Source organism: Chenopodium album, chromosome 6 (genome assembly GCF_948465745.1).
Source record: "Chenopodium album chromosome 6, dcCheAlbu1.1, whole genome shotgun sequence".
Classification (NCBI taxonomy): domain Eukaryota; kingdom Viridiplantae; phylum Streptophyta; class Magnoliopsida; order Caryophyllales; family Amaranthaceae; genus Chenopodium; species Chenopodium album.
Genome location: NC_137839.1, coordinates 16,912,080 through 16,939,550, shown reverse-complemented (window position 1 = coordinate 16,939,550; position 27,471 = coordinate 16,912,080). Strand labels below are relative to the sequence as shown.

Genomic DNA, 27,471 nt, shown 5'->3' with positions numbered 1-27,471 from the left:
CTGATTCATCACTATAAGCTATAATTAGAGGTATATAGTAAGCTAATTAGGTTTTCTCGATTCTATTTTTCATTTTTATTTCGTCGATTTTTCATTTCTGGGTGCTTTTATTGGTATCACTAGTATTGTCAATCATCTTTAGGGTTTTTATTTTGTTTCGATTTTTGAGTTTTTGGGTGCTTTTATCAGTATCTATTTGGTGGGAAAATTGACTAAATGTAAAAAATTAATTTTGGGTTTAATTGAATTGCTTATTTGGTGGGAAAATTGACTAAATGTAAAAAATTAATTTTGGGTTTAATTGAATTGCTTGTATTTGTACTTGGTGTATATTTGCTCATTTTGTTTCATAATCTGATAAATTAGCTATAGGATCTCATTTTGTCATTCTATGTGTTAAAATCTTACCTATGTAATCTCATTCGACTAGTTTTGAGGTTCAGATTGTGGCATTTGTTATTGGCTATTTGATTTTACTGTGTAATTTCATACTTATTTGGCAATGCGATTGTTTCGCATTAGTGATTGATTGGTGTTTTATTTCCATATTTTTGCTGGCGAACTTGATTTATTGAAGGGGCTATACTTATTGGATTCGCGTTAATTTTCACTTAGTATTTTGCCGATCATTGAGCAGTGAACTTGACTTATTGCAGCGGCTCTATCATTACTAGATTTACTACTGTGAAAAATCAATGAGGCTTCTTGGCATGTAATGATTGCATATGCCGTCTTTGTAGCTTTTTGATTTGTTCATTCAGCCTATTAGTGCTTCTGTGCCGGATAAAAAGATATTTTTGCATTTGTGATTGAAAGCAATCATTAAGGAAAATGAAAATGAGTTAATAAAGAGGTATTGCTTGTGGTGTGTCCTTGAATGCTTCATGTATCACTTCGAAAAGGATCTTCAAAATCAAAAAGCCAAGATTGTATCACCTAGTTTTACTTGAGACACATCTATTTTGTAGACCGGTAAAATGAAAGGCTACAAAGCAAAAATACATTGCTCGTATTTATTTGTTAGATTAGTAATCTAGTTATTATAGATGTACCTGAGCTAAAGGAGAATTAGGAGCTTGTGTGAATGAAAGGTAGCATGTGTCTAATAATGAAAGTGGACATATGAGGCAGACTAATGGGGGAAGGTCAATGTTTAGTTACGCTTAGAATAGTTGGCTGTGGTGCTCCAAAAAGTTAGATGTTATCTACATTTGAACCCCTTGATTCATTGAGCAGCACATTGTATATGATATCAACCCTCGAATTATGCAAAATGAAATGTGGAGAACAATAGAAATGTCTTCAATACTAATATCTGAACCTTGAACATTGAAAAGTGACGTTAGACATTGCATGTTCTTTTATGCTCATTGTATAATCTCTTACCATTTCAGTAACTCCTGCGGTCCCTCCTGTAGTCCTGCCTCCTTTTAGAGAATGTTGTAAGAGCTTTTGTTGATCAGATACTGAAATCATGTGTAAGAAAAGACTGATAATGGATCTGATTGTTCAATATTAGTTTGAAACTTTTTGTTTTGTTTTATTGGCTGACCATTGGGTGTAATAAATGTTTGTTGAACTGCACTGTTGTAATTTTTGTAAAATGCCTAATGAGTTCTATTAAAGTGCAGATAATAACAACTCGATTTGTGATGTCTGTCAACACAATTACTCAAATGAGAAAATAGGGGAGAAAGTGTTACTGCATATTCAAACTTTCTGCTGTAAGTTGCATGCAACTCCTGTGTAGTTGTAGAGATTAATCTTTAAGAAGGGTGAGAACAACTGAAAACATCAAGTGCTTCTGGTAATGGATAAAAGTGGAGATGCAGAAGCAATTTTAGATCTTCAGCCAAAGTCTTCAATATCTGTCGCTTACCATTCAGATTTTGGTCCTCATGAAGACCTACTACTCCTTGAGCTTGATGAAAAGCTTCTTCCTGATGTTCTCAGCGAAAGGTAAGGATTTCCTTGAAATGTTCCCATTGATTGAGTTCCATTGCTTTGTGCTGACTGCTGATGATATTCTCTGATAAATTACTCTGTTGCTTATTTAATATATTTAGAGTCTCTCTGAGGGGAGAACCGGATGAAGAGGCTGTGTTTTGTACCCAATCAAAGACTTACGCGATTAAATTTGTGGGTAATTCCAATTCAGTGTTTCTCATCCCTCCTTCAAACTCGTCATCTTTTCCCAAAAATGCTATGGATTGTGATGAACAAAACTTGGACCAACCTGCTTCGGCATCTGTGCTGAAGGTGGCTTCTGGTAACTTGGAGCTTGTTGAGGTTGCTCCCAGATTGGACAAATTGAAATTGCTTCTGTCACAAAAGCCTTTTACAATTGAGGAGATGTCAGAAATGGAAACTTTTTTGGAGAGTGAGGAACAGAGTTCTGTATATAGATGGAATGATCTCATTGGACAGATTCAAGCAAGTGATATTGAACTGAGATCAGGCTTAGAAGCTCTTAAAGCTTTGGAGATTAACGGGTATTGGAGAATTATAGATGAGAATTGCATGGATTCAGTCTTGAACATGCTTTTGCATAATGCAGTGTTAAATGATTGGTCCTTAGATGCACTACCAGAAAATGAATTGGTCAGTATAATGGAGTCAGATGGGTTTCCACCCAAACTTTCCAACCACTGTTTGAAAGTGTACGGAAATACAGTGGATAAGGAGGACGGTGTATCTTTGTGGAAATTAAATGAGAAACAGGTTTGTGTACATTTTGCCAAAAGAATTCTGAATAATGGAAAAGTGAAGAAGGACAAGTTTTTGGAGGAATGGAAGAATAAAATTCCTAATGGAATGCAGGCAAGTTTTGAGATGTTGGAAGGTGAAGTTTTAACAGAGAGGATTGGGGTGGAAATTTGGATTCATCCTTTTAGTGTTTCTTCTTTGCCCTCAACTCCTGCAGAGCGTTTCTCAATTCTTTTTAAAGAAAGACCAAAATGGGAATGGAATGATCTCGAACCTTATATAAGGTGATTCATTTTGCTGCAGTTACTGGTTTAATGTTTCTGCTTTTCTGCTATTTCTGAAATTGTTTTTTGAAACTTTGTAGGGATTTGAAGGTGCCAGGTCTTTCTTCAGAGGGTTTGCTGCTCAAATACACGAGAAGATCACAACCAAGACCCGATGTAGAACCTATATTTAGTGCAAGGTAGTGGCACAAGACGTCGATTTATCAATGTTTGACGTTCAATATTCTACCATTGAATGATGTATACTTATTAACTTCCTGAGCAATTGTAGAGATGTGTTTCAGAAGTGTACTTGGTTAAATCTGTGTTTATGACATGTTGAATTTATCATGGATAAATCAGTAGATTGACATCACTGGAAGTTTTGGCATTATGCATTAGATTTCTTTTAGGGATGATTTTACATTGGAGTGCAACATAGCAACCAGATTTACGAATTTTGTCTACTCATGTATGGACCACTTTCCCTTTTGCTTATTGGAAAATTGTTGAATTAGATTGTAAAATACCATATCCTATCAAATCAAAAAAGTATATAGTAGTAATTTCGTAGAGTGATACTAATTTAACTCTACATTTCCCTTCAAGTATCCATGCTATATGCACAATACTTGGTACTCGTTTAGTTGATTAAAAATTATGGGGGAAATGAATATTTGTAGGAAATGCAATTTTGTGGGATTGGTTACTCAAGCTAGACACATAATAGGGTTATAGGTAAGATATATAGTAACTTTTGGTTGATTACAAAAAATGAGGAAAAAGAAAACTCATCCGAAATCCATGTTGATTAATTGTTTGTTTGCACTAAACAAATGAAGTGGGAGGGCTTTCATAGATATTGTGGATATATTTTTGGTAAAATTATCTTTTAGGTGTATAGGAGTTCTATCATTCTATCATGTTTAGCACTCTCACTAGCATATATATTGTAAGCGTTTTCGCATAAATACAAGTTGATCTAACATACTTTCATAAGCTTGTATCATGGTATAAGAGCCAATAAACTGATATTCAATAGGACAATAGAACATGGTAATTGAAATTAATAGATGTATGAAATTTGAAATTTCCATTAGTATCAAGATTATAAACCAAGCATGTCATATTGTCATGACTATTTCCTATAAATTGCTCAAGAAAAGAAATCTGATTCTAGCTAGAGTTTTAAGTAATATAAATTTCTGATTTAATTCTATTGGAAGTCATTTCTCATCACATTTTGTTCAATAATTTTATGACACACACTCGGAATCTCCAAAAAAAATTCTAATTTTCTCAATTAATATAATTAATATCCTTTTTGTGCCTCTGATAATTTAAAGAAAAAAGGAAAAAAAAATAAAAGAAAAGCATTATACAAAATCCATGTAAAAGTGAAATTCTTATAACTTGTTTTTGTCGACTGACTGCTAATTGTCCTAAAGTTCTGCCTTATTGCCTGTTGATTTCTTCTTAGATGCCACACTTGTTTTTGATCTCCACCATTTTCTTAACCGATGAGAGACTCGGTTTGCGTGTGTTTTAAGTGTCTTCCCAGTATCGGTTACGTGCTTCATGACTTTTTCCTTCCAGTCATCTTTTTTCTTCGTCTTCTCCTTGAAAGCTTTTCCCTGGGTTCAGCAGACTTGAACATCAGTACAACAGAACTAATAATAATAGAAAAAAAAATCTAAACTTTCAAAAACCTGATAAATTAACCATAATCATACCAAATTGGATCGGAATTGTGCTTCTTCATCGTCATCTTCATCATCATCCTCGTCAACATTCTCATTGCCTATGTTTTGCATGTTCATCAATTCTTCCCTGGAGTACATTTTCATCCCAGGTGCTCCTGGTAGACCCTATAATAGTCCAATGCAGAAAATTATTGGTCTTGCGAGAGTTAGAAGAAAAATGGAAGGAGTAAATAGAAAAGAATGGCTTACCTGCATCGATCTCATCATTCTTTCCATTTCAGCTTCTTTTTCTGGTTTTGGAATAAATGGCTCCCCTGGAACCCTATCCTGTACAAAAGTTAATAAAGATTCAACGTCACACACAGAGAAGCTTTTGACTTGGAAGATCTTTGCTATGGTGATTAGATTAACTGTATAACGTCAAGTATATATGCAGTCTTGACTTTAGTTGCTCTCTCTGGTACTTGACGCTATCTTATGATAGAGAATTTATCATTGGCGATGAAGGCTTTAATTATAGACTGATAGTGAGCTACAAAGTATAAAATCCTCACATTTTGGAAATGAATATACACGCTTCAAATCAAGATCTTTTATTAAACAAAATTGAGAGAATCAATCAAAATCAAACTAAAGAAAATTGCCAGAGTTAACCTATGTATATATTACCTTTGGCACAGGAGGTGGCCTTTTACTGCATGCTTTAGTGAGGTCCTTGCACAGATAATTTACTAAAGAATCAAGCTGAGGTTTCCGAGCATATATATATTCGGCAATATCAGTGTCAGAAAAACCAACAATCTGCATTAAACAAGAAATTATAGAAAATTTCAGTAGCCTGAAAAAATAAAATAATTACTGACATTGCAAAATCATGAACTTTAACCTGAATTGATACCAACACCAGAGTATGACATAAGCAATTTTCCTCATTATCTTTTAACTACTAATTGTAAATTTATAATTGCCTATTTCAGTATAATAATCTTTCAATGGAAATAGAAGCAGAACATCGAGAGCTTACGAGGGCAAACTCAAAAACCTAGGAAGTAAATATGATTTGAGACACAAACTAACCTCTTGACATGCCCGTTCAATTGTCTTACATTTTGAGTTGCAATGTCCTTCAACATCTTGATCAACCAGCTGAAACCAACAAGAACAGTGTAAAAAAAAATATATATATTTTTTTTTTGACGGGCAGTGTAAAAAAATATTAACAATAAAGAAGATGTTGACAAATGACAATGAAGTTTTAAGAAACAATAGTCTGATTAGGTGAGTCAATCAGTACAATATCAGAGGATAAATGGAAAAAAAAAGAACTGCATGCAGAAGTATATTGTCAGATAAAATATATGCAACTGGTTAAACAGCAACCCAAAGTCAACTTCATAATTTTTTTTTTTTTAATAAAAGCAATTTTTTTATTAGAGCTATCCTTGCAACATAACAATGCAGTTGAAAAATAAGGTTTTATCAATGAAATTGAAGTATTCCCTATCAATGAAATTGAGGTATTGTCGTTACAGTGTCAGATTTTGTTACGTATCCAAATGTTAGACTCGCCTATTCAAACAAATTTAAATCTTTGGTCCATCATGGAGTTTTCCATATCCATATCCATGTGGAATGTAGATAATTCAACATAGGCACTTGAGGTAAAATGAAGAGTAAAGTATATACTTCGTATACTCTAGGAACATTGTGAGTCATGAGCTCGCTATCAGAAACATAAAAGCATCTCTAAAATGAGAAATTCAGAAAATTCAGAAGATACGCCAATGCAAAGATTTACGACTCCCTGATTTCGAAAACTACATCTCTAAGTAAAAGCAGGACAAACTTCATTCATAAGTCACTTAACTCTTCACATTGCTTGAATAAACAATCACACATCAACAACTGCCAAGATTGCAAACCGAATCCAAGAACTCCCCAAGACAAATGTCATTCAGTAAATATCATAAGATTATATTTTTAAGTCAATAATAATCCAAGAATTCCCCAAGACAGAAAATACTCAATCTGCAAACATCAAGTAAAATAACACAATCTTTCCTCAAATATCACAAGATTAAATTTTTAATTCGATTAGTACGCAATTTCAAGAATAACAGTAAGAATTAATGAAATTAAACTTAATAATAATCATGAGAAACAAATTCAAGCAAAAAATAAATAATTGAAAATGTTTAGAAATTTACCTCCAATTGATCACCCTTTTCAACAATGTCGATTTTCAAAATCCAATCAGCTTCTTCCTTCTTCAAATTACATACATTCTCAACAATCTCAATCACCTCAAACTCAGTAATCTGCAATCAAATAAAACCCCAATAACACAAACATCAATAAAACTAATTTATTTTCAAAACCCAATAAAAAATTTCACAAAATTAGTTAAAATAAATAATACCCAGAAAATTAAAAACACAAAGTTACAACCTTTTTAGGTGAGATCTGAGCATCTTTCTTCTTCTGAACTTGAGAATAGAGTTCTGAAGCAAGTTTTTGACAAACTTGACATTTGATAAATGGAATGTCTTCTTTTCTAGCAGATGATTCTGGTTTTTTCAAACAGTCTGAAATTTGTGCAAATGATATTAAAATTAATAGCACTGCTAAATTTAGTGCTATTAAGCTTGGTTTTGCCATGATTTTTTTTTTTTTTTTTTTTTTTTTTTTTTTTTTTTTTGCTCGATTTGTTTCTTCTGTTTTGTGGGTGAGTGTTGAGTGTTTGCGTGGGAGGAGACTGAAGAAGTCTAAAAGTGCAGAGTTAAGTTTGGTAAATTTAATGTGTTTTTATTTACGTGTTGGGGAGTATCTGATTGGTTGGTATAGGCCACGTAAGAACAAGAGTTATTAGGATTTATTTTATTTATTTTATTATTCTCACTCATATCCACAACTAAATTCATTTTCATTTTAAGGGCATATTATTATTTTTTTTAATAGCAAATTATTTTATTAATTAAAAGTCATACGGTATTTACATTTATAATGGAAGAGAAAACTAAGTCAATCATCACATGAGATGTAAAAGAAAAAATAATTAAAGAAACAAACGATAGAAAATAATGGCGAAAACTTTTTGAAATAATTCAATTTAATGGTTACTTAATTACATGAGATGGAAAATAAAGTAGAATGGAATTAATCAAAAATATATTTAAACAAAAAGGCATTAAACATATTTAAGATTTTACTTTCACAACAAATCTAAATTTTGCCAATGTTATTCATGTTGTTATGTACACCCGAGTGCATAGTTTGTGATATTGAGTGCACCTCGAAAGGATGTGCTATTACACGCACCTTTGTCATAGTTGGTGTTGTTGCGGCCAATTTTTTCTAAAATATTTATATAAGTGGGATTAGTGGGAGAGAGAAGTAATAAAATAAAAGTGTGTAATTACAAATTAGAAAGTGATGAATTATTATATAATGGATGTAAAACGAATGTGTTGTGTACTCCAAAATAGAGGGAGTAATTATCAATATTGTGGGAGCGGCATATGCACTTTTATCATAAGTTGAGGAGAACGAAGTCTTCATTATATGGGGGTTGATACCTCAGCCTAGTAAAGAGCTTTTGGGTAGAACTTCTTGTCCTGCACCAAAGCAAATCCTAGGTTGATACCTCAACCTAGTAGAGGGCTTTTGGGTAGAACTTCTTGTCCTGCACCAAAGCAAATCCTAGTGGGCTAGGGCCCACAGAGAACAATATTATAGCAACCCTACGACCGCGTGCCGTTCATGGATAAAATCCTATATCAATCACCTAGTGTGGGAGAATTATTAGGACTATATGGCAATATCAAGATGTAAGACTAAAGCTCCTAGAGGCCATTAGGCTTAATACTAGGGTTCCTAGCTTAGGGGTCCAAGCGCAATGAGGGCATTCTGTTCTCAAGTGGAGGTGTATGTAATACCACCCTTTATGATTGCATTAAAGAAACTTAATATACTATTCATACCAACAAGATCCATCTTTCTTTTAGAGAGCTCATATGTTAAGATACATCTCTGTTAAGCGTGTTTGGCTGGGAGTAGTCTTATTATAGGTGACCTCCTAGGAAGTTTTCCCAATGTGCGCATGAGTGAGGACAAAATACGTCGAAAGATTTGTGTTGGTTTTGTGAGAACAATTGTTTGTCCTAAATGCGCATTTCGTGCCAACAGGCCCACCTAATATGGGGTCAAGGTGGTATAGACTGTATTAGAGCCTGGACCCATTTTAGTGTCTTGATGTGCCTTCGGGACGTAGACTCCTTAAAGGAGGGGAGAAGTAAGGTGCCTATGGCGCTCCTACATAGGAAGTTTAGGAGAACGAAGCTTTTATTATATGGGGATTGATATCTCATGTCCTCAACCTAGTAGGTCTTTTGGTAGGACTTCTTGTCCTACACCAAAGCAAATCCTTACTAGCTAAGGCTAAGAGAGAACAATATCTACTAGCGTGCTCTTGTTCACGTGGGGTGTTGCATTTTTAATAATCTAACTACCCTACTCACCTCTTATTTTAATTAAGTCAATTAAATTGCCTAAAACTATGTGCCGATCAAAGTGTAACACTTATTAAAACATGGAGGATGTATGTAAATATTAATGAAAAAAAAAGTTATATTATGAAGCTTTATATCAATACTTATCTAACAACATATTGTATGACAGAATAAGTTGTTATAATGTTAATAAAAAAAACTATAGTCAAACTTAAGATATGAATTGTGAATAAAGTAAAGTGCGTGACAGTTATTCTGGGATAACTGGGGGAGTATAAATAAATTATTCATTAAGAGTTTTGAGACGGTTCCAACAAGTACCTACAAAATTATATTTATTCTTATGTAAACAATATTCAAAGTAAATTATATATAAATATAATAAGACAAAAAAGTCAAAATATTTTATTTATTTAAAGACGAAGGGAGTATAAGTATCTCCATAGTATTGTATGATGTAGGTCTTAATTTAAACCTTGAACTGCCAAAAAGTCATATGATCAGAAAAAAGAGATGTTGCCAACTCATCAGGGCTAGTAGATTCTTTTTATTCTTGTACTTGTATAGTAACGTTTTACTTTAGGCTAATTTTATGGAGTAAATGTAAAATTATTTGGGTCCTAGTTGACCTTTATAGAAGATCCGCCTTTGATAGTTGTTTAAGGTTGGGTTTTCTCTAATATGTAACGGAAGGAGGTTTGGCCTAGGTGTTTGTTGAATTAGCTTGCGTGACCTTGCCCAATGAAAAATCAGTCCTAATCCGATCATGGCATACATGGCATAGAGAGTGTAGCGTTGGGATGAGTTAGGGAGGAGGAGAGACCCTAGAGATGTCAAAGTCAGTGCCCCAAATAGAATCATCAGTTCTTGATAAGGCGTAGTTGTTGGTGGTGATGATGATGGTAAGGGTATTGTTGATGGTGATGGCCTTGGTGGTTGCGACGATAATGGAGGTGGTGGTATTAAGAAAATATAAGCACAACAATATAGCAGAAGCCAAACAACAGAGAGTAGAATTGTGTAAGGATTTGTGGAAAAGGGTGAAGTATGATCTTCTTGAGTTTTCAACTGAAGCAAGCCAAGAATGGATGTGACTATGAAGATAACGGCGGTGTTAAAGGCCTTTGGATTGAATGATTTTGGTGTTCGTTGATGGATGTTGTTGGGAGACATGTGGAGGGGATGGAGGGGGCACATTACCGCCTGCTGAAACTCGGTCTTGGCTACTTTGGTTGTTGAATGAAATAGTGGATTAGTTGATGTTGGATTTTTGACTTTGTAATCTGTACAGTATATAAAGCATTTGTGTTTGACAGACACTGAGAGACATACATACACATATACTACGGGTATCGTTAGATTTGGTCTGATTTTAATAATCTGATTTGAATTATGTATATCGAAGATTACTGGTGTACAAAAGCAAGTATAGACGTGTTGTGGTATATATTTGCTCCACTTTTCTTTTTCAATCGTTTTTAAATAATTGTTTCATTTCCTTATTTGGAAAACTTTTATAATATTTAATTAAATTCTATTATCAAGGGATCCAACAATATTAATTTCATATTCTCTCTCCTTCAATTCTCTCTACTACTTTTGGTTTTTTTACAATTTTTTATTCTTCCACCAGCCCTACTACTTCCATATTTTATTACTTTCTCCAACTTCTCCTAAAACTCCGCGCACGGAGAAATGAAGCAAGTATTTAAAAACGGAGAGAATAGTATATATGTGTGCAGATGATGAAAAGTTTTACAAAATTCTACAGTATTGGTCTGATTTTAATGATCTAATCTGTATTTTTATTGTCTGACCTGATTTAATAATTTGACGAAACTTTGACTATATTTTAAAACTAATATATAAAGAAAAAATATCAAAATAAATCTTGTTAAATTCGTCTCATTTTGAACTTTTAAAATATGTAATATTCATAATTTTTTGTAATATGCAATTAACGATATTTAGCAATAAGTAAATAATAATTAAAAATTCTAATCTGGTTTAATCTAAATGTTTTTACTCTGATCTAATTTGATCTGAATTTTTTTTATTTTTATTATTTTAAATTTATTAAAGAATAAATGCTTGAAATAAGTTGAAAGGAACATTTCCTAAGTTCTGCAAAATGACAAAATTTATAATCCTACGGGTATATTTCTAGTTAAGTTTTGCAAAATGACAAAAGTTAAACCAATTAGAGGACTATATGCTATTGGGCAAACTTGGACTTATATTTACAAAGAACCTAATTAATTGAAAATTGTTGGGCATTAATTTAGAAGTAGGCCTATTGCCTTGGCACATTATATGAAATAAGAGCAATGTGATGATTCCTTATACTCTCTTTGTTCTTATTTGTTTGTCCTAATTTTTAAATATAGGTATCTTTAAAAATTGCCCCATATCTTAAATGTCTATAGTATTCATCAAGCTTCCTCTCACAAAATATACTGTATCTCATCACTTTTCTCTTTCAGCAGTTCATTCAACCAAAACTTAAGAACGTAGAATATAAACATGGGACAAACAATTAGGGACAAAGGGAGTACTACCAAGCAACAAGATGTAACTAAAGTTTGGAAGATAGCATAAAGGAAAAGTTATTAAAAATAAAAGAAAGATTTGTGAATAGTAGCAATTTAAAACTTGTATTTTTTGTAAATTGCAGTTATAGACACCCAAATGTGTCTCCCCAAAACCAAACCCAGTGATGAATACTTTTTACGTCATTTGATTATCAGACGAAGTGAAAGTGTGAAAAGTCTAGTAATGTGGTTGTTTTTAATGAAATATCTCTCTTTCTGTTTTTGAAAATATTTCTTCTTATACTCTATTTATGAAAACGTCTAATCCAGTTTAGTTTGGTCCATGATAAGGGTCCAATAATGGTGTAGTTGGACTTGAAAAGACCTTTCCAACGATATATATTATAAGCCCAATTTCGATGAATAATGAGGAAGTTATGACCAAAATATTAAACTGGGCCTAAACCGGATTTTACCTACAACTCAATGATCATGTAGAGGGTCCAAAGGTTTAATCTCATTCCTAAACTAATTAGGATTTATTAGAAGCTTTTATAAGATTCTACAAGATCTTAATTATCCATTTTGAAAAGATAAGATCAAAGAATTTGAAATTGAATAAAACTTTCCCTTTTTAAACTTTTCTTTTTTTAAAGGAAAATTTGTTCAAAGGGACCACTGAAGTGGCCTCTTTTGTTCAAAAGGACCTATTAAGGAAAAAGTTGTTTAAAAGGACCACCAAAAACAGTTTTAGTTGTTGAAGAGGACCAAAGCCGATTTTCAGGCAAGTCAACGCCGGAATCAGGTGTTGACCATCACGTGCCAAGCACGTGCTTCATTATTTTGAGGCCAAATTTTTATTTTCCCTTTTTATTTTCCCTCTTTCCACCAATTCCCCCCAAATTTCCCCTTTACCCCCAATTTTTCCTTTTCTTCTTCTTTCTCACTCCTCAAAGCATAAACCATGAATCTAAACCATAAACCAAATTTGTTTTTTCCTTTTTCCACAATTTCCCCCCATTTCCCCCCATTTTCCCCTTAACCCCCAATTATCCCTATTTCCCTTCATTCTCTCTCCTCATTTCTGTAACCTTTGATTATATTCTACCCGTAATTCGCATTTATTTCCAAACGAATTCATCCACACTACAATTGAGGATAATTCGCACAAGGTAAGCATTGTGGGTTTAGGTGGCTGTGGGTTCGTTAGGTATTTGTTTGGGCTGCTTGGAGGAGGTGCGGAGGTGTGTTGGAGTTGTGGCTTGGTTGTTGCCGGTGGTGAAGTAGGAGGAGGGTTAGCATGTTGTGGGTTGATGTTGTGCTTATTTGCTGCTTGTGGTGAAGTTAATTTCATTAACCATTTAACTTGATGCTTTGACCTCACTAACAATGGCAAACAAGATGAGTATAGAGAAAGAAAGGAGGAGAGAGAATGAAATTGAAAAGGGTTCAATTGGGGTTAATTGGAAAATTAGAGAAAATATGGAAAAGGACAAAAATTAAATTTTGGTGAAATGAATGAGTCAAGTGCTTGGCACGTAATGGTCAACGCCGGAGTCCGGCGTTGACTTTCCTGAAAATCGGCTTTGGTCCTCCTCAAAAACCCAAATTGTCTTTTGTGGTCCTTTTAAACAACTTTTTCCTTAATAGGTCCTTTTGAACAAAAGAGGCCACTTCAGTGGTCCTTTTGAACAAATTTTCCTTTTTTAAAATCCAAATTCTATTCAAAATTAAAGATGTTCAAAGATGGTCAGATATTATTTTTCTGCCTTATAATATTTATCCAAATCTTATATGGTTGAATAGATCTTGAAATTATCTTTCCAATGATATATTATAATATTAATTCCGAGCTATAACAAAAAAGATATGAAAGTAATACGAAACTTTATCCAAAACTGACACCCTTCCACTATTTCGGCCATATCTTTATTCTACAAAAGATTTTAATTTGATTCTAATTGGCTTGGAAAATAGACTTCAAGAGCTTTCCAACGACATATTATATGACTTATTTGGACTTGTGGATCAAAAGATATGATAAAAACAAAATCTGCAAAAAATTGTCTCAGCGCCAAACGACAGAGTCTGTCGCCTGGCGCTAATACTTGTCGTCTAGCGCTAACTCCTGTCGTTTGCGACAAGAGGTCTTTTGTTCCAAATGGGACTCGAACTCTTTCCTATCATTTCCGGACTATTTTTGTATAAATAGGGATGGTATCTCCCCGTTTTTAATCAATCACAATCATTATCTCTCCTCTCTCTCTCTAAAAGCTAGAAGCTTATTCTCTCTCTATTCTTTTTTTAAATCTTTCCTCACAAAATTCCACATTCACAAATTCTAGACACACCAAGCCAAGTTCAAAGTTGTCTTCGCCCTAGACGTGAAAGGTTGATAATTTCTGAGGATTCGGTCCCAAATCCCTATTTATTTAAACTAATTGTTTGATTTATTATTTTCCTTGAAGTTACTAACGCGTGTATTTTGTTATTAGAAAGATATACGAGGCCTTCAAGTAAGTAATTTAATTGTTATTTTGATATAGAAATCATGCTTTGATTATTTTGATTCCTAGTATCATGTTAGAATGTTTTATTGCTTCATAGTATCATGTTTAGGGTTATAATTAAGATTTCTAATGTGTGTTTATGGTGCTTCCTATTTCTTTCGAATATCATGTTAGGGTTAAAGCTTTGATTTTTAATGTTTAGTGACATGCTAGGATTTGTTATTAATCTTGTTAGTATCATGCCTAGGATCTTGCTAATGGTATTATGCTTTATTGTTAACATGTTTGCTATGATGATGATTGTTATCATGTTGCTTGACATATTATTTTTATTGCTTGATCACGCCTTTTATGCATGTTTAAAGGGAATTTGTACTTGTAATCACGCTTAATAAAATAATTAGCAATCTTGTTTAGGCTAACATGATTATAATTCAAGTGATCGCCAATAATAGATTTATTTGTGCATTAAATTCAACCAACATAGATTAAACAGGTTTAGGGTTAATCTAATGATTGTATGTTAGTTAGAAAGCGCACATGAATATGAGAAGAATAAAGTAGAGGCCTATTATTAGGGCAGGTTCAATTTCTTTTATGTTGGATTTGTACCTTCATCTCGAATATCCAGTTATGGTTCCAGACCACTATGAAGTTAGCGATCTCATGGATCGTGAAGGGGTGTAACTTCACCCTGTGAATGATTTACAAGTTCCTAAAACTTGGTTGCGACTCTTTTACTCTAGCTTCCTTCCTTTTGGACGCCACCATACTTAAGTGCATGATCACAGTGGGGCTCAAGTACGGGGTGCTTGAAATATTCCCTACAGCAGCCATTTTAAAAAAAAAATTGCAAATTACAGCCCAAAAGTTGTTATAAATTGTAAATAGCAATTCAATTCAATTTTTTCATCGGTTTTCGTGTTGAAAAATATTCGATCAAGGTTTTAGCGGCCATTTTAGTTCTTATGAAACCAAAATTGAGCTCGAAATTGGTAAAAAAAAAATAACATAAGTGCCTCGTATTTACAGGAAAAATGGTTGCCTACAAATCGATATATTTTTGTTATGCAAAACAAGGCACTTGCGTTATTTTTTTTGCCAATTCTGAGCTTAATTTGGACTCTTAAGGACTAAAATGGCCCCTAAAACCTTAAACGAACATTTTTCGACACACAAAACCGATGAAAAAATTGAATTAGGTTGCAATTTGCAATTTATAACAACTTTTGGGCTGCAATTTGCAATTTTTTACATGACTGTAATTTGCAAAATACTAATTTTAAATGCCTTTAATTTGACAATTTTCCAAAATAAAAAAAATGGTCACAAATTATTTATTTCAAATGATATATATTTTTTTAATCGGGATCGATATGCATAACACATAAAGACACTAGGTGAAAAAAGGTCTTTGGCAGCGGTTCAAACCCGGTCTAAGGCATCGGTTTGAACCGCATTCTATGTGGGGGGTGCCAAATATGCCCCTTTTAACACCGGTTCAAAATCGGTGCCCTATACCCAAATTGGCACCGGTTAACCGGTGCCTTTAATTGTTTTGGGCACCGGTTAACCGGTACCTAAAGTAGTCTCCCGCCATTTTTTTTTGGGTGGTAGCTAGTTTTGGCACCGGTTAACCGGTGCCTTTTTATTCAATTTTTTTTTTCCAATTTTCGTGCAATAATATTTTTAAAAAAAAACCTTTTTCCAGCAATAATAATAACCTGTAATTCCAGCAATTATATTAAATAATATAATTAATAATATTATTATTATAATTACTAATAATAATAATAATATTATTAAATATTACAATAAGATACAAAAATAACATTAAAAACAAGAATTCATATATATATATATAGATATAAATATTCCCAAACGCAATACATTAAAAAAAAAGTGTTATATATATATATATACAAATGATAGTAATTATATATATAATGAATAATAATATATATATTTCAAAAGTTAACATAAATAATTTACAATTAACATGCCATTTACATGTTGAAGGTGATAAAAGACGCCAACATGTCACGAACTTCATTAAGCTCCTTGATTGTCAACGGACCATCCTTTTGGACCTTGCAAAACTTGAAATACAGAAATATTATGATAAAATTAATTAATTAGGAAAAACAATATGTATTTTATCAAATATTACCTATATGACTTCTATGTAGCCTATTTCCTACATTACTTATAAAATGAACTATTTCTTTCTCATGACATGTCATTGTTGGGTAGTTTTATGTGTCTAAGCCCTAAAATTGAATCAAAAGAGCATTTTATTAAGGTTTATGACGCTTTTTACTCAAAGTGGCCCTAACATGGCCTATATGACTTTACTTTGCCCATTTCCTACATTTCTTATTAAATGAACCTTATTTATCTGATAACATGTGAATATTATCTAGTTATAGGTGTATAAGGAAAGAAATCACATCAAAAGAGCATATTAACACAAAATGGCCCAAATATGGCCCATATGACTTCTATTCAGCCCATTTTCTACCTTTCTTGTCAAATTACCTTTTTATTTCTCATAACATGTCATTTTTGGGTAATATTAGGTGTCTAAGACTAGAAATCACATCAATATAGCATTTCATTAAGTTTTAGGACTTACCTCATCAAGCTGTTTAGTGTCCGTACAATGAGTCACAATGTCAAGTATGAATCTCATCACATACAAAGCACAATCAAGTCCATTATCTTGTTGTGCGCACTAGCATATGACAAACAAATCACATCAGTAAAACATCAAAGGAAATTATCAAATATTTACTAACATAGATTTTGAAGAAAATCACAATATCATGTAAATTTCCAACGGTGACTTCCATGTTGGACTCTTTAGAGCACGACAATGTAGCTTCTTCATAACACTATAGTAAATAAAGTACATTCAAATTTGATTAGTCGTATGACTAATAAATTAGTTATAATTAGCAATAATCATCACTATGTAGCTATATATATTTACTTTTGCAATATAGACTTCACGAGCCACTTCTTCGATGATCGAGCTGAATCAAGGTGATAAATTATGTTATTGGAATTACAAATCACCATGAGGCTCCAATTCTCCCTACATAAGTTCAAAATAGACAAGCAAATTAATATTTAGGAGTCAACATATAATGAGGCCAAATCGATTGAATTTGACATGGTTAGACTTACTCTTTATAACATGGGGCGAATATGAACTTGTCTCCCGCACGCGCTGATTCCTTGATACTTTGCTCAACATAGTACAACACGTCATGGGGGTTGCCTATGATTTTATTAGTGGATAACTGCTCGGGGCATAACCACCCAACTTTACAAGGAGAATCAGTTTCAGTTAAGTGCTCCTGTAGTGCTCTGCGTGCATGAACATTGAATAATTAATCACATGTACGATAATCACCATAAATTTGAATAACTTGAAAAAAAGTGTATATTATGTGGGAATTGAAGTACCTCATGAATGTTTGAATGAGGGAAATGTTAAGCTTTGCACCACGTAGAAATTCCTTCACATCTTCTTTGCTGATCCATGCAACTGCATCCTCATCATAGTGGAACATTGCCTTAGGAAGTGCAACTTCCATGGGATCGACAAAATGACAAGCACGGTTGTGAAGAAAGGTCATGTCAGCAGAGAGCGATTGAAGAACAATGTCTTCAACTAGTGGTGTAGGTCGCATGGGTGAACCTTTTGAAGAGTGCAACTTCGACGCTTGTTCACTCTTGGACCTTTGTTCACTTAGCTTCTTCTTAGGTTGATCAATGCTTTTAGGCTTGTCCACCCTCTTTCTCTTTAAATTTTAGCTTCCATGCAAAATCTAAAATAGTTTGAGAAAGAATAAGTTTATAAGTTGAGAAATGAAGAAAATACGCATATTATAAGTTATTTCGGCTCAAAATGACTTTATTTTGATGAAATGGGCCCAAAAACATTAGAACTTTGCTTCTTTTATGTAATTTCAACTCATAATCACTTAAAAATATGTAATTACGATATGGTTTGAGAATGAATAATTTTATAAGTTGAGAAATGAAGAAAATAGGCAAGTGAGTAGCCATTTCGGCTCAAAATGCCTTTATTTTGATGAAATGGGTCCAAAAACTTAGAAATTTGCTTCTTTTATGCAATTTCAACTCGCAATCACTTATAAATATGTAATTATGATATGGTTTGAGAATGAATAAGTTTATTAGTTGAGAAATGAAGAAAAAAGGCAAGTGAGTAGCCATTTCGGCTCTAAATGGCTTTATTTTGATGAAATGGGCCAAAAAACTTAAAACTTTGCTTATTTTATGCAATTTCAACTCACAATCACTTAACATATGTAATTATGATATGGTTTGAGAATGAATAAGTTTATAAGTTGAGAAATGAAGAAAATAGGCAAGTGAGAAGCGTTTTTGGCTCAAAATTGCTTTATTTTGATGAATTGGACCCAAAACCTTAGAACATAGCTTCTTTAATGTAATTTCAACTGATAAACACTTATAAATATGTAATTATGAGATGGTTTGAGAATGAATAAGTTTATAAGTTGAGAAATGAAGAAAATAGGCAAGTGAAAAGCCTTTTTAGCTCAAAATGGCATTATTTTGATGAATTAGACCCCAAACCTTAGAACTTAGCTTCTTTTATGTAATTTCAACTGACAACCACTTATAAATATTTAATTATGAGATGGTTTGAGAATGAATAAGTTTACAAGTTGAGAAATGAAGAAAATAGGCATGCGAAAAGCCATTCCGTCGAGTTTTTTTGTTTTAAAAAAAACGAAAATTGCTAAAAATTTTTTTTAAAAAAATACGCAACTTCCGCCAAACCGGAACACCCGAGGGATCCGCCCCCGTTGCGAGAACAGCAAAGGCAGCACTCGCCGAGGCCACAACAGCCTCGGAAGGCGGCTGCTGTCGAGGCTGCAGTAGCCATGGTAGCCGCCTGCCGAGGCTGCAGCAGCCCAGGCAGGGGCTGCCGAGGCTGCAACATTTATAATGAATATAGGTTGTTAGAATGAATAAATGTTAGTTCATACACTAAACAAAAAAATTGGGTTAAGTAGAAGCTATTTAAGCCATTTTCACCTACTTATGGTCCTATAACCTTGTATATGCATGATAATGAGTACACTTAGGCAATTTCAAACTACAAACATGCTAAATATAATAAATATAGGTTGTTAGAATGAATAAATGTTAGTTCATACACAAAAAAAAAAAAAAAGAATTGGGTTAAGTAGAAGCTATTTAAGACATTTTCACCTACTTATGGTCCTATAACCTTGTATATGCATGATAATGAGTACACTTATGGTCACTTTCGCCTACTTATGCTCCTATATACATGATAACTAAACTATATTTGCAATAAAACCATTACTAACTTTTAATCAAACTACCTTAATATGAAATTCCTTCGTTGTGGTCTGATCGCATATAACCTGCTTCGTTGTCTATGTCATTTAGTACAACAGGTCTAGGAACAGTGAAAGGTGCTGAATCATTAAACGCATCATATTCTTCCTCATCCTCAAAATCTCCAATGCCTAGGATTCTTCTTTTGCCAGCTAGCGCTATAGACCATTTTGAATCCATTGGGTCAGTTACGTAGAACACTTGCTTAGCTTGAGATGCAAGGATAAATGGTTCCGCACTATCATTCAAGTGGCCAAGATCTACAAGAGTAAAGTTCTCATATTTGACGTTACGCCTGATATTATCAACCCACTTACACTTGAAAAGAGCAACCGTGAAGTCATTAATCAAGCTCCCATATTTCTTGAATGCGACCATAGTATGACAACTCTGTATCGACAGGTGATTTATCCTTAGAACTTGCAAACTCCCTTGACGATGCCACAAGCGTTACACCTCTGTTTTAGGTGGAGAAAGATTTCAAATCACGAACCTCAGTCCAAAAAGTGTACCCATTGATGTCATATCCCTCAAATGAACGGACATCATCCCTAGGACCGTACGCAAGCCACCGTACTTTATCGGTCACATTAGTATCATCCAATCCACTCATTACTTGATCACGAAACCAATTAAAAAACCTCTTATTATGCAACTGCATAAGTGCTCTTTCACCTTTCGATGGAAATTCGTCACGCAAACTAGCCATGTGCTCGTCTAAATATGGGTGCACATCTGAAACATGGTGCAACACATAAAGGTGTGCTTGTAAGAACTGATCTCGATATGGTGACATTCGTTTCGACCCAATTGTGCCATGACCATCAAGTCTACCTTCATGTAGAGAAGTAGGAAGACCAATAGGTTAAGCAAGGTCTATGTAGTCCTCCACAAAGTTACCTATCTCCTCACCCACGGTCCCTTGCATCATACTTCCTTCAGGGTGAGCCCGGTTCCTTACTTTATCTTGTAATGTACCCATGTGTCTTTCAAAAGGGTAGCACCACCTCATGAACACTGGACCGCACAACTTAATCTCACGCACCAAATGAAGAACCAGATGAACCATTATGTCAGAAAAAGAGGGTGGGAAATACATCTCAAATTTGCACAAAGTCACAACCACATATGCTTGCAAAGCATCTAGTGTACAAGGATCAAGAACTTTACTACAAATTGTATTGAAAAACGAAAAAAGTCTTGTAATCGCTTCCCTCACGTGTTTTGGTAGAATACCACAGATTGCAATCGGTAGGAATACTTGCATCATAATGTGACAATCATGGGATTTCATACTTGTCAGCTTCAATTCTCCATTTAAGGTTACAAATCTTTTCATGATAGATGAGTACCCTGATGGAACCTTAATGCCGTACAGACATGCACAAAACATACGTTTCTCTACCCTTGACAATGTATAGCAAGCCAGGGGTAAATAATTCTTTTCATCCTTCCCTTTACCCTCAACTTTCTTCTTTGACGCACCTTTGGCCTTACCCTTTCCCTTGCTCTTCTCCTTCCCTTTTTTCGAAACATTTTCATCTTCTTTTCTCTGTTCCTTCCCCTTTTTAACCTTTTCTTGAGGCCACAATTCTGGACGAATCCCCATCTCTTTCAAATCTAACCGTGCACCCTTTCCGTCCTTTGTTTTGCCTTGGATATTCATAAGCATTCCCAAAATAGCATCACACACACTATTCTCTATATGCATCACATCAAGACAATGCCTAAAGTCATGTTCTCTCCAGTACGGAAGCTTCCAAAAGATTGATTCTTTCTTAAACAGAGCAGCTGAGACCACAATTTTTTCTAATTTTCCAAACACCGTTCGTATCCCTTTCACTCGAGCACAAATCTCAGCACCAGTCAATGGTCTAGGCGCGGTATCCTCTTCCACGGTTCCATCGAAAGCCTTTTTCTGCCTACGGTACGGGTGATCACGCCTAAGGAACCTTCGAGTCCGTAGGTAGACATCTTTGTGAGAATGAGTAAGGTATACGCTTGATGTGTCATCAATACATATGGGGCATGCTTTTTTTCCTTTGACCTTGTACCCACACAAGTTGCCACATGCAGGGAAGTCATTCATGGTCCACATAAGGGTTGCACGCAATGTGAACATCTCGTTTTTATGAGCATCAAAACAAGAAACCCCTTCGTCCCACATCTTTCTCAAGTCGTCAATAAGCGGCGCAAGGTAAACATCTATGTCGTTTTCAGGTTGCTTAGGACCAGTTATTAGCAATGAAAGCATTATCTACTTACGTTGCATGCACAGCCAAGGAGGCAAATTATAAATCACTAAAAGTACCGGCCATGTGATGTGTTGGGTACTAAGAGTGCCAAATGGATTCATCCCGTCCGTGCACAACCCAAGCCTTAAATTTCTGACTTCATCACCAAATTCCTCAAACTTCAAATCAATGTTCTTCCACTATGGAGAGTCAGCTGGATGCTTCAGCATTCCGTTTTTCTTTCTTCCCTCTGCATGCCACCTCAAGTTTTTAGCGTCTTTTGGTATTGAGAACAGACGCTTAAACCTTGGAATTATGGGAAGATACCACAACACCTTAGCAGGAGGTCCTTCCTTGCCAAGATTGCAACTCATGCGCTTGTAGCGCGAACGCTTGCATCGTGGACACTCCTGCAGTTGTTCATACTCATTTCGATACAGAATACAGTCATTAGGCAAGCATGTATCGTCTTATACTCCAAACCAAAGGGACACATGAGCTTCTTTGCGTAATAGTAAGACTTAGGAATTTCATTCCCATCAGGCAACATATCACTTAATGCGGTCAACAAAGAAGTAAAACTAATGTCCGTCCACCCATGCTTCGACATACTGTTGAAAAGTGTTAGCACGGCCGATAGTTTGGAGTATTTTTTGCACCCGGGATACAAAGGCTTTTTGAAAGCCTCCGATAATAACTCAAACACTCCACCTTCAACACCATGCAACATCTCATCTACTTGTTCATCCTCGACCTCATCCGCCTGATCATCATCGGCTCCATCCTCACCATTATCAACAATATAGTCATCTTTCTCATATTCCTCGTCCACATGAATCTCATTACTTCTAACACACACATCATTCCGATCAAGATCCCCATTGTACTCTCCACTTTCTCCGTGCCAAATCCACACATGGTATAATTGCCTAAACCCATGACATAATACATGATCTCTAATGATTTCAACACTATCGACCACATTAACATTATTACAATCAACACAAGGACAATAAAGGCCTTTGCCACCCAGTTTGTGTTGATAAGCTAAATCCCTCTCGCAAAACCTCTTGAACCCCATTCCAAAATTCCAATGTATCACGTCTACCATAAATCCAACCACGATCCTTCTCCATTTAGTAAATTGTCTCTAAACATATATATAGCAATATATAATGAATAGAAAAATTTGCCAAGAATAATACGACCTTTCAATGGTCTTCTAAAAATGGAACGACCTTTGATTTATTTCAAAATGGAATGACCTTTGACACAAATTTTCCAAGAATGGAACGTAACTTGTCGGTTACCTGTTTAACTGGTTAACTGTGACACGTGTCACAATGTCGTTGGTCAGCTTGTTTTTAACAATTTTGTTTTTTTTTTTTTTGTAAAAACCTTAAATTTAAAACTAAAAAGTTAAAATAAACTAAAAAAAAAACTTTTAAATAAAAATAAATCCAACCAAACCCGCTGGAAAACACCCCTTAACAGGTCCACAACCCACCTAAGCACTGCCCCCACCGGGAACTACCCCTTTCCCAGCCACCATCCCAGAATCCGACCCTTACTCCCTTTACGTCCCCGTTTCCGGCCCCCGCTCCCCTTCCCTCCCCTCCCCTTCTCGTACCCGTTTTCGACCCCATCATGGGTTTGGTTTCGAATTTGGGTTTGGGTGTGGGTTTTAGGTTCGTGGGGGTGCGGGAATCGGTGGAGGAAGGGGGGGTTGTTCGTTCAAAGGGGAAGGGAGGGGGTGGTGGTCACAAGATGGGAATGTGGGCTGGGGTGGTCAGGTTGGTTTGTTGGTGGCGCGAGGAAAGGGTATGGGCCGGCGGACTCGGACACTCCGGTTGGGAGGGGGTTGTACCTAGCCACCTAGGCCGGAGTCGCTAGACATTGGGAGAGGGGGAGGGATGATAGCATCGACATTGGGGCTGGCCGGCTAGGAAAGGGACGAGATTTTTTTTTTGTTTAAGTTTTTTTTTTAAAAAAAAAAATTCATGATTTTTAAAGAAAATTATTAAAAAAAAAAAATTAGCTAATTACAATGTGACACGTGTCCAAGGCAATCTACAAAATTAGTTACCGGTTTTTTGTTCCATTCTTGGCAAATTTGTGTCAAAGGTCGTTCCATTTTGAAATAAATTATAGGTCGTTCCATTTTTAGAAGACCACTGAAAGGTTGTATTATTTTTGGCAAATTTTCCTAATGAATAATGTGTAATTGCTACATATTTTATGTAAATCAAATTCAAGTACAAAACGTGAATATACCATTCATATAGTGAAAAAATGCATGTTTCCAAAGGGTCCTTATCACTCCAACCTAACCCATCCTTGAATGTCTACTCTCACTAGTGAATGTATGTCAACTTTCCAATTTTAAGGAAAATCCGGCAGCATTTCCCCCTAGTTCTCCAAGTACACGATGTAGATAATTAATTACCCACATATGTACCCAGAGAACATAGTGAGGAAATGGTAAGCCACGATGCTCCTTAAAATCGAAAAGAAAACATACATTCACCACCTAAGTGAGAGTACACATTCAAGAACAGTCCCAACCGGGGACTATTCAAGACTTTCTCCTAATGAGAAAGCCTTGAACGGGTATCTAGGCATATGATGATGCAGGTATTCTATATATTGTTAGGTTGTATTTATTTGCAATTAAACAATACACAAGTTTCAATTTCATGAATAAACTTTTATTAAATGGATAAATAGAAAGAAATATAGCTAAGTAAAGTTTATAAGTCATACCAATATAGCAACTACCCACTTGAGCTCAATATGAATTCCTCAAGCTAAACTCGTGCTTCAATTCACAAATCTATTAAAAAAAACAATAAACAAAAATTAGGTTAAATATTAGGTATGTACTATATCTTTCTCATAACATGTCAATTCACTAATTTATTTATAAGCTAAAACACATCATTCATAACAATTGCTAAACAATGTATTCACTACTTAATTCATCTAATTTATTCAAAATTGCTAAACTAACAAGGTTACTAATCTCTAATTTTTTCAAAATTACCCATCAAAACAACTTAAAAGTAACCATTCATCCATTCCAAAATTCATCTACTTTAGTAACAAGCAAGGTTACTAATCTCAAATTTATTCAAATATACCCATCAAAACAACTTAATATTAACCATTTAAACATTCCAAAATTCAACTAATTTAATAACAAAGTTCACTAATCTCTAACTTATTCAAAATAATCCATCAAAACAACTTCAAATTAACCATTAAAAGTAACATACCAAAATTTACCTATTTAAGTACCAAGGTTAATATATATTCTATAATTATTTCACAATTATCCACCAAAACACATTAAATTAACCATTAAAACATAATAAAATCCAACTGATTGAGTTTCAAACTTAACTAATTTGTAATAATTTCACAATTTCCCAATAAAAAAAAACCAAAAATTGTTATAAATTGAAGTAAAATTATATTTAAACCTAAATTTTAATTTGCCTAACAATTCTTCAACAAGAAAAAGAAATTAATAAAGGTACATAATTGATAAAATAATTGTGAATAAAGAAAAAAAATTAAACCTAGAACACTCAAATTGTGGTTTAATGTAGCTTGAAGGGAAGGAGAGATGGAGGAGTAGCCGTGGAACGTGGTGCGGTGGCGCGGCGGCAACGTTCAGGGCGGCGGCGCGGCGTCTTAAAACAGCAGAGGACACGAGCAAAGAAGAGAAGAGAAGAACAGCAGAGGCACGGCTTCTTCGAACAGCAGAGAAGAGGAGCCGAGGTGTGGTCTTCGAACAGGGGAGAAGAGAGGTAGCGCGGCGTCAGTGGTGTTCAAGGTGGTAGCAGTGGTGGAGGGAAAAGGAGGGGGGCAAGGTTCGGGTTTTCTGGGTTTGGTCGAATGAAACAGTGGTGGAGGGAAAAGGAAATGAAATGTTAAGGAAAGAGGAGGAAGAAAGGAGAAAAGGGCGGCCTTTTTTAAAAAAAATTTCCACTGGTTCACATAGGCACCGGTTCAAACTGGTGCCTTTAACTGTTTTTGGCACCGGTTTGAGTTGAACCGGTGCCTTTTATCATTGTATTAAAACCCGTCCAATTTAGGGCCGGTTTTTGGCCCGGTATGGCTTGAACCGGTGCCATTAGGGGGTTGCCTTTTTGTATTTTTCTACTAGTGAGATTCACATAATTTATACCTCTAAAGTGTGATTTCCACGTGAGATCGACTATAAATTAAGGGAGAATAGAAGGTCGGACCAATGCGGATTGCGGGCCAATAACATGTCATGGGCTAGCCAACAAACTATAAATTAAAGTAAATATTGAACAAAGTCATAAATATGTACATATGAATACGAAAATATGTAGTTAGTATTTTTTTTTTTTTTTTTGTACATTATCTATTTTGTTTGTGTATTAGATTGAACAAACATATTAGCCTTATATTGACCCAACTCAATAAAGGCCCTATATATTTGTCCAATTATAATCCTGTCCATTAAGAACCCTATAAGTTTGGTCTTGATCCTATTATTATTGGACTACTCTTTTTTGGATTGGGACCATTGAATGAAAGTTATTAAACATAATTTTTAAATTACATTTTAACAATATGTTCTTTTCATTATAGTCTATAGCTATATGTTCATTACTCCTTTCATGTTTTAATAAGTGTTACTCTTCGACCCACACATAAATAAGACAAGTTAATTGACTTAAATAAAATAAGAGGTACTCGTAAGTGGGATACTTAGAATATTAAAAATTGTGAAAGACAGTAGTGGGAAAAAAATGTAGTAGTAGATTTGGACGGAAACCATTAAAAGAGAAACATATGATATCGGATGCAGTATTGTACACCCACCGTCCCATAATGCAGTTTCTGTTTTCGTATTTTGGAGAACCAAAATGTTGTTCTTGTTTCTATTTTTGGATAGTATGTAAAGACTATTATACCATCATTATTTAAAACCTTTTTTTTTTTTTATTGTACTTCCTAATTTACCTTTGAATTTTGCACATGCATTGTACTTTTTTCCACTTTTCCTCTCTAACTTTTGTATGTGATTGTACTTTTCACTTTTAGTAATATACTTTATCCATTTTTTTCTCCTATTTCTTAAATACCGTGAAAAAACACAAACAACAACTATACTATGGGACAGAGAGAGTAGCTTTTTTTTAAAAAAGTAACACTTACAGTATTTAAAATACGACCATATTTGGTAAGTGTAACATTTATTAAAATACAGAAGGGGTACATTTTTATACTACATCCGTTTTTTTTATTAAGTGAAGTATATGTAGGTACTAAACTTTGGCAAATGTTGCAGATTGGGTACTTAAATTTCAACCTGTTTAACTTACTGTAGCAGGTTATTAAGAGCTATTAAGAGCAAATTTTATTATTTTTTTTTAATTGCCTTGAAGTCTATGAAAAGCAATAATTGTAAAAATACATGTAAACAACAAAATGGGCATTGCAATTGTATTTTAAACAATATATCTGTTACAAATAAAGGACATAAGCTATGAACAATATATAAGAGTCTTCTAATATTTTGTTACTCTATAGCTTGGTGTCTAAATATTT

General features: G+C 34.4%; 2 protein-coding genes across 2 annotated transcripts; one reads left to right on the top strand and one right to left on the bottom strand.

The window, feature by feature from the left end:
• Positions 1 to 1,637: 1,637 nt before the first annotated feature.
• LOC145634671 (uncharacterized) lies at positions 1,638 to 3,375 on the top strand. The gene is made up of 3 exons (XM_081686073.1): positions 1,638 to 1,959; positions 2,067 to 2,990; positions 3,071 to 3,375. Exons 1-3 carry the CDS (start codon positions 1,811 to 1,813, stop codon positions 3,171 to 3,173), a joined length of 1,176 nt encoding a protein of 391 aa, XP_081542199.1. The 5' UTR covers positions 1,638 to 1,810; the 3' UTR covers positions 3,174 to 3,375.
• An 866-nt stretch (positions 3,376 to 4,241) lies between these two features.
• On the bottom strand, positions 4,242 to 7,386 carry LOC145634670 (uncharacterized). Its single transcript, XM_081686072.1, has 7 exons — positions 7,121 to 7,386; positions 6,880 to 6,990; positions 5,750 to 5,818; positions 5,342 to 5,473; positions 4,922 to 4,999; positions 4,703 to 4,837; positions 4,242 to 4,603 (listed from the first exon to the last, which is right to left on the bottom strand). Exons 1-7 carry the CDS (start codon positions 7,328 to 7,330, stop codon positions 4,412 to 4,414), a joined length of 927 nt encoding a protein of 308 aa, XP_081542198.1. The 5' UTR covers positions 7,331 to 7,386; the 3' UTR covers positions 4,242 to 4,411.
• Between the last annotated feature and the right edge of the window lie 20,085 nt (positions 7,387 to 27,471).

What these genes read in the sequence shown, in the direction of transcription:
- LOC145634671 (XM_081686073.1), top strand. Translation starts at nt 1,811, where the DNA reads ATGGATAAAAGTGGAGATGCAGAAGCAATTTTAGATCTTCAGCCAAAG. An exon ending in CCTGATGTTCTCAGCGAAAG is followed by an intron (nt 1,960 to 2,066) that starts GTAAGGATTTCC and finishes TAATATATTTAG; the next exon opens with AGTCTCTCTGAGGGGAGAAC. An exon ending in GATCTCGAACCTTATATAAG is followed by an intron (nt 2,991 to 3,070) that starts GTGATTCATTTT and finishes GAAACTTTGTAG; the next exon opens with GGATTTGAAGGTGCCAGGTC.
- LOC145634670 (XM_081686072.1), bottom strand. Translation starts at nt 7,330, where the DNA reads ATGGCAAAACCAAGCTTAATAGCACTAAATTTAGCAGTGCTATTAATT. An exon ending in AAAAGGGTGATCAATTGGAG is followed by an intron (nt 5,819 to 6,879) that starts GTAAATTTCTAA and finishes TGTTGGTTTCAG; the next exon opens with CTGGTTGATCAAGATGTTGA. An exon ending in GGCCACCTCCTGTGCCAAAG is followed by an intron (nt 5,000 to 5,341) that starts GTAATATATACA and finishes ACTTTTGTACAG; the next exon opens with GATAGGGTTCCAGGGGAGCC.